The following is a 13,866-nucleotide window of genomic DNA, read 5'->3' on the forward strand; positions in this document are numbered from 1 at the left end:
GTAGTCCCTAGGAAAACTGAAGCCCAGAGTGACTTCTGTTCTTGTCTCCTTTATGCACTATTTTCTCTTTCTCAACCTCAGGGCCTCCTTCTAATTAATTATTCCACTCAACCTTTCTTTATGAACAAAAAGGAAATAAGTGAATTCATTCAAGTAATATTCATTGACCTGAGACTATATACCAAGCACTGTTCTAAGCACTGGGAAAACAGCAGTGAACAAATGAACAAAAATTCCTGCCTTCCATGGGGCTTACATCATGGAATGTAGCACAGGATGGTGATGCAGAATCTAATATATAGGTTGGATGAAAATCAAGGGCAAACCTAGTACTTTTAGCTACTTTGTCCTTTTTGTGAAATTCCATCAGGGCGCAAAACAACTTACATTTCCCCTAATTGTAGTGTGTGGAGACAAATGTTAAATAATATAAATAAATGAAGTATTTGATGTTAAAATGTTATATTCAAAACAAAAAAAATGAATGAAGGGATGGTCTGTATGAGTGTGGAATTTTAAATTCAGTAACCAGGTGAGCCTTGATACATGGTTAGCATTCCTATACAGATCTAAGGATGGCAGTTTACCAGTCATTTTAAATTTGAATTTCTCATAATGAACTGGGGGATATTTTTCTTCCTTTCTTTCTTTCTTTTTTTTTGTACACAGGGCCTTGCTCTGTCACTGAGGATGGAGTACAGTGGTGCAATCAAAGCTCGCTGCAACCTCTACCTCCTGGGCCCGTGCAATCCTCCCACCTCAGCCTCCTGAGTAGCTAGGACTACAGGCACGTGCTACCATGCCCAGCTAATTTTTGTATTTTGGGTAGAGACAGGGTTTCTCCATGTTGCCCAGGCTGGTCTAGAACTCCTGAGCTCAAGTGATCCACCCACTTTGGCCTCCCAAAGTGCTGGGATTACAAGCTTGTGCCACTGTGCCCAGCTGGGGGATTTTAATTAATTTCAGAGCAGGTAGGCAGGTGGAAAGATATAATTAAGACAATTATTACAATTATAACTTATTAATTAACTTGTTGTTGGTAATTTGTCAGATAGGCCTTAGGAATCATCCTAGTTCATGACCATCCAAGGACACCAAGGGGGTTTGGGAAATGGCCATGTTAAGAAAGGGAGAGAGCTCAGGGAGTGAGTTAAGCTTTCACAACAATGCAAGTGAGAGAGAAAGGAACTCAATGAAGACACTGACATTTCAGAAATGTAAGAGTGATCAGCTTTCTGGGTTTTTTTTTTGTAGTCCTTTTGTTGTATCTTATTTCCCTGAGGATAATGCCCAGGCCTCTTTATTTAGTATTGAAATCCCTTCAAAAACAACCTAGTGCTGGTTTCTCTGATGGACGTGTGCTCCAATCACCTGTATTTACAAAAACAGGAGGTGGACCAATTTATTCCCTGATTAGTTATTTGCTTACCCCTGTCTAGTTTATGTGGGCCTCCTATCCTTAACACATCGCTTCCATATTAAAGTTATCTATTTAGTACAAGAAACTTCTGGATTTGCAGCCAACATGTCACCATTTCAGGTTTACTACCTGAAAAGAATAAAAGAGGAAAAGAATAAAAGGTTGAAAGGGCACTTGTCTGCAACTATTTCCTCTAATAGTACTTTTCTATATGCTTCACCAACATCTACTTACATCTCATTGGCCACTTCTTCATGTAAGGAACCTAGGGAATGCAGTCATTTAAACAGATTTCTTTTCACCGTCTTTCTTGTTACCAAGTAAGCAAAAGAGAATGGATACTGGGTGGGCTTGGAGCAGTCTGTGCTACACCTACCAGATTCAGTCACCAATATCACTTTCTCCATTTGTCAAAAGGGGAGACTATTAGCACCTACCTCTCAGAGTTGCTTTCTGAAGATTGAATGACCTAATACAGTAATGTGATTAAGAGACTGCCTTTTGCTAACTGTAAGCTCTCAATAAGGCTGACACATTGTTGGAATAGCATTATTTTCATCTTTTTATGTTTTGATCTTTGCTCTATCTTCATTGCCTAGAAAGCTTTCTGGCAGACAGCAAGGCTCAACAAATATTTGAATAAACAAATAAACCGTTATTGTTACCAGTTAAGATTTTTGCATTGTTGGCAATTAAAAACTTATTCTGGCTCACTTAATCCTTGACTTTAAAAAAGTTATTAAAATTTAATTAACAAATAATAATTGTATATATTTATAGGGTACAGTATGATGTCTTGGTGTATGTATACATTTAATCCTTTTTTTTTTTTTAGACAGAGTCTTGCTCTGTTGCCCAGGCTGGAGTGCAGCAGTATGATCACAGCTCACTGCAGCCTCAACCTCCTGGGCTCCAGTGATTCTCCCACCTCAGCTCCCCCACTATTCCCCCTGAGTAGCTGAGACCACAGATGTGCACCACTACATCCAACTAATTTTTTTTTAATTTTTTTTTTTGTAGAGATGAGGTCTCATTATGTTGTCCAGGCTGGTCTCAAACACCTGGGCTCATTCCATCCTCCTGCCTCAGCCTCCCAGTGTGCTGGGATTATAGGCATTAGCCACCTGCCTGGCCTTAATCCTTTATTAAAAGAATATCACAAGCTTCTGGAAGTGACAAGATAGCTGGAGAGTCAGGTTTAGACAGGAATGAGTACCCAATTATTTCTGTTATGATTTAGGTACAGCTGTTTTCACCCTGTCATTGAATCACTCCACTCAACATTTAAAGCCCTGGGAGACAGGGTGTAATGTGCCAGTGTGACAGAATCATCTGTCTCCCTTCGATTAGAGGAGGACAGAACACATCATTTCACAGTCCCACCAAAACTGCCTGTAACCAGAGAGAGACAGACAGGATGAAATTAGTGTGAAGGATGAAATCAGCAGAAGGAAACTGGGTAGAAGATGTCCACAATTGTCGTTGCATATTCCCATTCTCTTTCACTTGTGTTGCTTCCCCAAACCCATGGTTGCCCCTGGGAGAGAAAAGAGAAAAGATATCCAGCAGTTTGGTCTCTGTGAGCACATCAATACCATCATTTTCCCCATTGTATAGTAAACTACCATATTGTAAAACAGAGCACAGGGACGTGACCCCACGAGACCAAAAAGAACAATTTTTAAAGACAAGGATGACAGGATTTGACAGTGAGGTCCTGGGGTTGATATTGGAAGACAGTAAATAGATATTGAAGAAAGGCAAGGCACTAAGACCAAATGAGTCTTATCTGTAGAAGTAAGGTGACTTTAAGTAATGACATCTGTATAAATAAACCTTGCAATGATTATAATTTTACAAAAAAGTAACTCTTACTAAATACTTCATTTTCTATAAAGAATACAGTGCCAATCTGGCTGATTATTGAGCAATTGATTATAGTCTCTGATAAAAATGTTGAAACCAGATGGTTTTTCATTTTGTTTGCCTTTACAGATATAGCCAGTGAATGTAGGTCCATGACAACCTAGAGATTTATTTTAAAGCGTGATTCACAATAGAATCATCTACTGTCATTACACAAGTCTTTCAGACATTTGGAATTGCTTTAATTTGGCCAATCTTTTGAATTTTTTTAAATCATAAAACTAAAACTTAATCTTTATTTGATTGCTAGAAAAAATTATATGACTTCTCCAAAATTAATTCATATGATTGGAAATATATATACTAGTGCTGATGAACATTCCAAGCAATTATTGGCAGTCTATACTGTAAACTAGCAAATCATATGTATAGGGAGCTAGAGAGCTTATTTTAGCCTCCTTGGATAATTTAGGTCTAGATTTTATATGTAATGTTTACATATTAAAAAATTGGTACAGACCGATAAAAATGATACCAGTGTCAACTCTCGGAATGTGGAGTTTGTAAAACTGGACATAAAAATTTACGTTTATGAAAATGTATTTTATAAGATTCTTTTCACAATTTGTACTCTTTTATATGATTTAAAAAATATTTAACATTCAATACCTTGAATTTTTTTTCCTTTGTGCAATCATGTTAATCTTTTGATCTTGATCTGTTTTTTTTTTTTTCTGCAGTTCTTTAACACATTATTGAAATTACAAGCATCCAAAGCAGTTTCATGTAGACAGATTGCATATTTTGAAAGCCTGAGGTATTTTATCATGAAACATGCCATGTGGAATCTTTGAAGCATAGACCTCTGCGCAACACCTGAATAAAGAATCTTTTACCTGGTATGTGACAGAGCTTCTCATCACCACCATGACAAACCAGGAAAAATGGGCCCACCTCAGCCCTTCGGAATTTTCCCAACTTCAGAAATATGCTGAGTGTAAGTATTCATATTGATATTATGAGATTATTTGACATTTGTGCTAGACAAAGTATCATTTATTTATAAGAATGGATCATAGATCCTGTTCATCATGGGGATAGATCCAGCTCTGCCTTTTGTGTTTACAAGTCAGGTTGACTTGAGACTACCTTTTTGACATGAGAGAAAGGAAAAGGGAAATTAAATCAAGTATTGCCTCTTGAAGGAAAGGAACTAAAATGTTAGATGCAAAATTAGGCTTGGAAAACACTCTAGCTGTAATAGAAATAAAGCAGGGGATGAGACAGCCTGGCAAAATGGAGAGTGGTAATACTGTAACAGACAGGGAGAAGGACAAATGGATGCAGAGAGTGAAAAGGAAGGAAAAAGAGGAGAAAAAAAGCAATGCTGTGCTTAAGACAGTATGGTCTGACTCATAGATATCAAGAGGGAAGGAAAAGGGAGAGGTGTGTGTGTGTGTGTGTGTGTGTGTGTGTGCACGCGCATGTTTGTTAAACGAGAGAGGAAGCAGGGAGTCATAGATACATTATGGAATTAGAATCAGAGGTTGTGAAAGAAAGAGGTGTCAGGACCTCAAGTTAGGACCGCACAACTTTTTTAGTGTGTGCATTGATACAAGTGATAGGCTATGATCATTCACTTCACTGTAAGTTTTTCTTTAAATATTGTTTCTTTGCATATGTAGAGTAAGATTTTATTCTTAAGAAATTTGTTTTTACTCTAGATTTTCAGGAATATGACTATTTCATAAAGTGACTTTCAACTATAAATATGAACAGCAGTTGGGTCAGGTGTTGAAGAGAGAAAAAGAAACAACTAATTAATAGCAGGCACCAAAAGGCTTGGAAAATGATGAGTACAGAAAAAGCAATATATAGAGAATGCAATAAGAATGGTAAGAATAGAAAGAATAACATGGTGACAGGGAGAATAAAATGCAAGAAGTGGAAAGGAGAAAAAGAACCAAACAGCACATGATAGTGAAAGAGGTAAAAATTAAGGCATCTGGGCGACTTATGCAGAAAGATGTTGTGGGATATAAGAGATGTGTATCAGGAATGAGTTGGATGATATTATAAAGTAGAAGCAGAGAAAAGGGTTAAACACATATAGGGACTTAGAACATGAAGATAGATATGATGGTAATAGTGAATACTATCACTCACATTAATTATAGAGTACATATGAGCCAGGAACACTAATAAATGCTTCATGTATATTATCTGAAAAGACCAGTTTCAAAGGTATTCTAGAAGCTTCCTAATCTGTGGATTGAATGAGGGTATGAGAATGCTGCTGGGTATTTGTAAGGAAGTTCCAAATCTATAATTTCACAGGCATTTTAAAAAACTTTAAAAAAATGCCTATGATTATTGACTGAGTCAATAATAATAAAAATATGATTAGAAAATATATGATATTTGGAAATTTTGACATAACTTATGGTTCTCACACTCAAAACTGTTTAAAGCCGCTGAATGCGCAATATATGCATTTATCATATTACAAATATTTACATTTAGGTTTTGGAGGCATAGGCAGAAGGATTGCTTGAGCCCAGCAGTTCATGACTAGACTGGGCAAAACAGTGAGACCCTGTCTCTATGAAAAAAAAAAATTAGCCCAGCATGGTGGCACGCACATGTAGTCCCAGCTACTTGGCAGGCTGAGGTGAGAGGATTGCTGGAGCCCAGGAGGATGAGGCTGCAGTGAGCCATTGTGCCACTGCACTCTACCGTGGCTGGCTGCCAGACCCTGTCAAAAAAAAAAGAGGAAGAAGAAGACTAAAGAAAATTTAGTTCAGAATGGCCTAATTCTTCTTTTTCACTTGCAGTCTTATACTCAATACTTTCTCAATTGGTTAAAAATTGATTTGCCTATGATTTCAAATTTCCACACGCTCTGCTCTTTGTTGCTGTGGTAACCCAATCATTAAGTAAATATTTCTGAGCATCTTCTTTAGAGTGAGTTTTCTGCTTGGTGCTGCAGGAGATGCAAATATGAAGGGATATGTGTCCTCCCTTCAAGGAATTTATAGTTTAAAGAAGGCTAGAAACTAATAGATAAAGAATTCTATGTCTAGCCAGAATATTGTATGTGATACAAGCAGACTTTAAGGTTATATGGGGTTTTACAATTCCATTGGAGATAGGAAAGGAAAGGGAAGTCTTCATACAAGAGGGAGGATTTGAAACAAATCTTTAAAAATTAGGTTTAAGGTAAATGACAAAGGAAATGATATAGATAAAACGGAAAATTTAGCATAAATTTGAGGAAGGGAGGTGAGGCACATTTAGCCCATCACAATTGAAGGGAGTGAGTGAAGTCTATAAGAATAAAATGGTATCAAAATACGCCATACTTGAGTCAAACAATGAAGTCATTGTACAGTTATAAGTGGTAGAGTAACAGAAACAATGTTATGCTTCGAGAAGTTTACTTTGACGACTGAGAAGATGGTATATGGTGATGGAAAGATGCTAGAGACTAGAGACTAGTTAGTCGGGTATTGGCGTAGACTGCATGACGTAGATCATGAAAGACGACTGGAAAAGTGGGGATGCAGATTTTATAATATTGAAATTCACAGAGGATATCTTGGAAAATAATAAAATACAACAACTGAAAGACAGAGAGAGAGAGGAAAAGAGAGAGTGATCTGAAATTTTCCACCAGCTTTAAAAGAAGGGATTATGGTGATATCTGTCAAGTAAAGAAAGTACCGAGTTTGGCTTAGGTTATGTTGAATTTGGCTTGTTTATTAAAATATATTTTCCAGTGTTTGAGTACTTATGAGAAAAGTTCCTGTATTATATGAAACATTAATATAAAATATATAAATTATTGCTATGATAGCTAACATATTATTCATAATTGCTATTAAATTGCTCAGATATAGAAATTCCATTTGAATTGATTAGCAGAAAGACATCTCTACTAAATTATTAAATGTATTATGGGCTGCTACTTATATTTCATTGGCTAATGAATATGGAGTTACATTTAATTATATCATAAGAATGCACAAATTGGTAATAAATTTGTGAAAATTCCTAAAACAAGTGGTAATAAAAATTATCATAAATGTAAAACTCATACTGAGACAAAGATCAATGGATGTTCAATAAATTGGTAATATGAAATGTCACACTGAGTGGAAGAGCATTATTAAAATAGATTCTATGAGAAGACAAATTAACAGATTAACTGTGACTTTTAAAAAAATAGTGCCAATTCCATGATTATTACGCTCTTTTTAAATAACGAAGACAACATGAAAAGTGCTAGATTTACTGCTCCAAAGACTTTCCTGAATTTTTAGGAAGCAAAGAATATCATGATTAGAACGTATTCTTGTGTAATAAATTGCCAGTGCCAAAATATAACAGGAAACAAACATCATCCTGAAGATTATAGAAGTCATTCATTTTTCATGCTGTTCAATATGCACGATCAGTTTATCGGGGCTTTAAAGATTAGATTTTTCATGTTGCAATGCAGTATTGGTAAGTGACGTTCCTCCATACTCTATTAGAAAAATGATACAATGCATTCACTTTCTTGAGTTTAATTGATTTGTGTCTTTTCATAAGAATTTCTTTATGTGCATTAAAGAAGTATAAAATATCAAGTTATTGATTTAAAGTTAAATTTGCAACATGCTACGATTATATTTGGTATATATCAAATAAGTGTTTTATTTGCTTTCTTGGGATAAGGCGGGGCTGTGGAACTATTGGGCAAGATGAGTGAGCTCATGGGACCCCAATTCCAGCAAAACCAAATCATTCAATGTTGGACCTAGAGAATACCAAAAAGATAATTGTCTCAAGTTATCTGATTTTACATTTTCTCCACAATTGCCAGAATGCACCCTGTAACTGTGATTGTTCTCCTAAACGCTAGGCTTTTCTTAAAAATAATTAAGGATAAGTAGGGTGATACTGGCATAGCATTCCTGGATAGGTATCTAGCATACCAGACTGCTTGTGTTTAAATACTGATCCTACCATACTTCAGATATCTGACTTTGGGTAACTTAATATATCTGTGTTGTATATGGAAAAAAATAAGTCCAGTGCTGTAAGTATTAAGTTGAATGAATTAGTATATATGAAGTATGAATTTGTATATATGAAGTAATGAGAGCCATGCCTGGCAAATTGCTAGTAATATAACTGTTTACAATTATTATCTTACTAGAGAGGGAGTGTGTTCTTCTGGCTGTTTGAACATATTGTTGATGATCAAGTAGAAAAGAGCCGCAGTTTGGAGCATGAAGAGTCAGTGTCTGTTTTTCTGCCACTAGATTAGACTCTTCTCACAAGGTGGAAGCTTCTGGTGTAATTGGCAGCCTCTGCTCTGTGTTGTCCCTACAAATGCTGAAGGCAGCTGATATGGAGCCTGCTGTGGCTACCTACAGCATGCTGTGACCGCGCTCCGGTTTAAGGTTTCAGGCTGAGTCACTCCATTGGAAGCATTTCCCTTGATATGTGGGAGAGGACTATAATTTTCTTCCTCACTCTTGATATAAAGTCATCCAAACTGTTGTTATAGGACAGAAAGCTGTCACTCCTGCCCTTTAGAGAATTAAGCTTATCACATTATTGGTCTGTTGGTGCTTTCTGCTGTGGTTCCATGGCACAGCAAAGGGTTAAGAAACTCCTGGACTTTTCACGGATAACAATATTTTCTATGTGAAATCTACGTGATATTTCCAAATGATTCATTATCTGCCCACATATTGTCACTTAGGGTTAGCTTTTTATTTGCTATATATAATGTGTGTTATATAGCATGCAAATTATTTTTGAAAAATATTGTGTTATTATGGTGGGAACCTTTCCAAACTTTCATTAATTTCATACAGTTTATAGCAGCTGGCATTGTGAGGAGTTGCAAAATTACGGTGAATTTGTTCTTTTCAATAAGGACCAATGCGCATAATGTTTGGACCTGGTGTGTAGTTTCTTCCATTGCAGTGAGGCATGTGGTGTGACTTAGTGGAAAGAGCTTTGGCTTTGCAGGCAAATATTTGACGGTGTGGAATCCCAGCCCTGTTTTCTACTTATTAGTGGTATGGCCTTCGTAATGTAACATAAACTACCTGAGCCTCAGCTTTCTCACTTGAAAAAGTAGAATCCCACCTCAAAATCTTGTTGTAGGATTTAATGAGACAATAATCAGCGTCATACTAAATAATGGATTTTTAGTGCCTTACTGTAAATAGTATACAAGTGTTAACTCATTTAATCATCGCAGTAAGCCTCAGAGGGAGACAAATTATTGCTGTTTATAGCAGAGTAGCTGGACCAGAACTGTGGCACAATAAGTGATAACAAAGGTCAAAACAGTAATAATTTGTTTATGTTTTTCATGAAGATTGACATGTTAATAAACAGGTTCTTAGTCATGTTTCCAAAATAGAAAAAGCTAGAATCCAGGATTCAGATAATATGATATCTTGGTCATGAAAGGGGAGAGAGAAAGACTTGACCTCCTCACAGGTGTGTAGTTAATTTATTTTTAGGCAAATTTAGATCACACGCTAGTCCTCTTGCCCATTTGTCATGCTGAGATTAGCTTTTACTTCTGTCCTGAGCCCTGTGTTAGATTGGCTCTATTTTGGGAGGCCCAGCCACTTATTGATAATTACCCTCTTTGTATGAGACAGAAGGATAAATGGCACAGGGCCATTTCGCAGTGTCTGAGAACACATAATTTGATGTCAGACAAAACTGGGTTTGAAGGCTAGTGCTGTGATGTATACTTCAGTTTCCTCATGGAGTTGCCTCGCTGATTAAATATGGAAATATATGTGAAGTGCTTGGAATTCAATATATTACTGTTATAATTAGGATTGTGATAGTGGTGGCTGAGGCAGTTGAATATGAAATATGGACTTTTAAAATATTTAAGGCTTTTCAATTAAAACACTTATCTGAAATGTTTTGACTTACCAGAAATGTCTTGACTTTACCCTGACACTTGGTCTGAAACTTGAGTCTGCAACTGTTTTAGGTAGCGCATGTCTCTCATTTCTGACTCTTTCTTCGGATTCACACTGATTAACTCAGCAGTTCCTGGCTCTGACCCAGATTATATTTCTAGAATGTATGTTGGCTTCATACATTCTTTTGCCTCATCTCTGGCTCTGGTTCCTATTTGTTGTACTGCTTCAGACACAATTTCCTGTTGGTGGCTTCTCTGTGTCCATATGTCTTAAATCTTTCAATACCTAAATTTTGCAATAGTAAAAGAAAAAAGTAACTATGTCTAAATGTTTAAACTACCATAATTTTTGTACCCTAAAGATGCAAAATGTTGGGTAAGCTCTTTTCAGACTTGACCCCCCGCCCAAAAAAAAATCCATTTCAGTCCAATTTATGGTCAAGCAAACATTGATATTGAAGTAATGGCATCTGTGGAATATTGGTCAAAGTGAGCCAAATCATGCCATGTCTGAAAAATTTACAAAGTCTCAGTGGGCTAACACAGCAGAAGTTTATTTTTTGCTCACATTACATTTCCAATCTGAGTCAGCAAGTGGTTTAATCTCACATTGTATACAATGAAGTCCCAGTCAGATGGAGCAGCCATGAGCTTTAAAAATTGGCAGTTGCTGTGACAGAGAGAGAAAGAGAGACAGAGAGAGAGCACTCGTGACTATGTGCTGACTCTGAGACCTTCTCCTTAGAAATGATACGCTAATATTTCTTTGGCCTAAGCAATTCACGTAACCATATTTAATTTTAAGGGAGTAGCATTTCTTCCATCTGCCCAGTGCCAGGGGAGAACTGAGATATTTGGTGAAAACTACTAATTTGGCCATTATCACAGGAGTAAAATAGAACCTACCATTTGCCTTGGGACATTAGCCAAGTCATCAAAATTTCTTTATACTTTCATTTCATCCCCTCAGTTTATACTGAAGATAATAATCCCTACCTATAAAATGATAGCTCTTATTTTTATTAGTAATATTATTATAACAATTTATAACAAAAATTATCACTAAGGCTTATGTATCTTAAGTTGATACTTTATCCTTAACTCAATTATGGTTTAAAGGTTGTGATTCACTAGAATTTTCCAAGTTTCCTTAGTTACCACTTTCTACATTATTATAGGAAGTGCCACAATAAATAATAAATAAATAGAGTACACAAGCTAGAGGAACTTAACTGTACTCATTATTCAGCAGTCTGTTCAGAGAAACAGATCCCATAGCAAATGATGACAAAGCAATGAAATGCATTCTCTGAATGTTATGTATGCAAGATTCTTGGAGAGCTTTTAACTCTGTGCATATGGATAGAAGTTGAGAGTGGAATGGGGTTTTAATTTGAATAGAAAGTATTGAGTAGAGGTAGGGGAAGAAAAGAAACTCCAAGCAGTTATCAGAGCATGTGGAGAAGCAGGAATGAATGTTACATATCAGGGAAGAACTTGATGTGTGTGTTGGTGTATAGACATATTTGTGTATGAGCATGCATGTGATGCGTGTGCGTACATGGGCATGAGTCTAAGCACTGAAGGTAAGGCTGAAGAATTTAGCAATAGTCACAAAAACTGGGTCTTTAGATGCCATTGATAAAATATTATCCATCAATATTGCCTAACAATGAAATGAGTACACTCCTGAGAAGAAGTCAAGCCCCTCTCCCCTTTCCTTATGGAGATGTTAAAATCCAAATCCTGGAGTCTAGTTTTTCCTATTCCTGAAACATGATTAAGAACCTATTTATTAACAAATCAGTCTTCCTAAAAACACAAACATAAACATAAAAACATAAACATAAATCTTCATAAAGACATAAACAAACATAAATCAATATCTTCAATATTAATTCTGGAGATAGTAAAATATCTGAAGATATTGAAGATTTTAATTCTGGAGATAGCAAAATTATAAGATTTAAATTTCAGAAAGAAGTAAATAAATTGTATCTTTGATGAAAAGGAGACTAAAAACCTATTAGGAGATTATTTTACTAGGGCAGCCTGTTGAATATGTGGGGTTCCATGAAGGTTAAGGCATTGTTAACAGAGAGAGAGATAAGCACATGTTACAGGGAGTATCTAGAGGCAGAATGAACCAAATTCAATCACCAATTGAATATGGAGACTAAGGAAGAAGGATGGGGCATTTCAGCTTTTAGAAGTAAGTCAATGTGGTTCACCCAATCCAGGAAAGGAAAACAAAAAGAAATAATTTAGAGGGAAAGTAGAGTGGTTTGATTTTGGACATACTGAACCTTAAGTTCACAGGTTATCAGATTGAGATATAAATTAGATACTTGGAAATACATATCTGAAGCTGAAGAAAGAAATCAGTGCCAGACATAGAGAATGGGTGTGCCTTTACATTGTGAGTAGTTATCAAATCATGGGCATAGATGAGATGGTTTAGTGGAAGCAGATTGAGCGAGGAGAGAAAGATGGAGATGAAACTCTAGAAAGATTTATTTATAAGACAGTTGGAAGATGAGATCTCCATGAAAACAACTGAGAAATTGTAACCAGAAAGAAAGAAGAGAATAAGTGAAAGTATTCCACAATCCAAAGAAGAAATGTGTTTTCAAAAAATGAGATTGAACTTGAGATAATAACCAAAATGCATCCAGAGTCTTTATCATTTAGAATGTCATTGGTGATTTTAATATGGATTTTTTTTAAAAACAATAATAGATGAAATGGATGGAAAACAGGAAAGACAGAGAGAACACACGTAAGCTACTCGTTATATAATTTCACCATGAAAACAAAGTGGAAGGATTATAACTAAAGTAAACAGTGTAAATAGAGGGATTTTGTTCTTCCACATAGGAGAGAAAGACATGTTCACAGGGGACAAGTGAAAGATTTAAAACAGAAAGGACATAATTTGTAACAAAAGATTGTGATCCTAGGGCCAAATCTTGATTTTTGTTTTTGGTTTTATTCAGTTTGCTTGAGTCTATATCAATTGTTTATTTCCTTAACTTATTAGTTTTGGCCGTCAGCAAGTTATGTAACCTTTTCTAAACTTTAATTTTCTCAACTGTGTAATTAAGAAAATAAAAAAGACTATTTCAAAGGTTGTTATAAGACCCAAATAAAATAATGTGTGGAAATGCATTGTAAACTGCAAACCACCATATGTAAGTTAATTATTGCTTTCGTTGTTATTATTAGGATGTACTGAGTTATTGTTCTACTATCTTTTCCTTTTCTATAGTTCTATATCTTGGCTTCTCTGAGATATATTATTTATTGAATTTTGCAATTTGCTTTGATAAGACTATGTGAGAAATGTCTTTCTGCTTATAGTGGTCTGATTTTCTTCTCTTACCTCTTGGAACGTAAATAAACGTAGTTTATATTCAAATCCATTATTTTCTGATACTCAAAAATGATTATTTTCTGATACTCAAAAAGATATTTTACAAGAAAGACCATTGCCCAGACTGTGGAAGGTCTGAGATATTTCTGTAATAACTGTGTAATAAGATAGCCTGCTGCAGATCCTCGGATGCTAGGAGAAGACATGAGACTCCTGGCTCTGAGACAAAGAACTGTATTAATTATGTCATAGCAA

The 13,866-nt window shown here is 35.8% G+C and overlaps 1 protein-coding gene across 13 annotated transcripts in view; it reads left to right on the forward strand.

Annotated features, from left to right (window-relative positions):
• Positions 1 to 13,866, forward strand: part of DGKB (diacylglycerol kinase beta) — a 799,436-nt gene that overhangs the window by 108,085 nt on the left and 677,485 nt on the right. For all 13 annotated transcript variants that reach the window (XM_055272542.2, XM_055272541.1, XM_055272544.1 and 10 more), the window contains exon 2: positions 4,027 to 4,283. In XM_055272542.2, the coding sequence (XP_055128517.1) occupies positions 4,214 to 4,283 (70 nt within the window). In that variant the 5' untranslated portion in view covers positions 4,027 to 4,213. The remainder of the gene's footprint in view (positions 1 to 4,026; positions 4,284 to 13,866) is intronic.

The sequence above is a fragment of the Symphalangus syndactylus genome, chromosome 3 (assembly GCF_028878055.3).
Source record: "Symphalangus syndactylus isolate Jambi chromosome 3, NHGRI_mSymSyn1-v2.1_pri, whole genome shotgun sequence".
NCBI lineage: Eukaryota > Metazoa > Chordata > Mammalia > Primates > Hylobatidae > Symphalangus > Symphalangus syndactylus.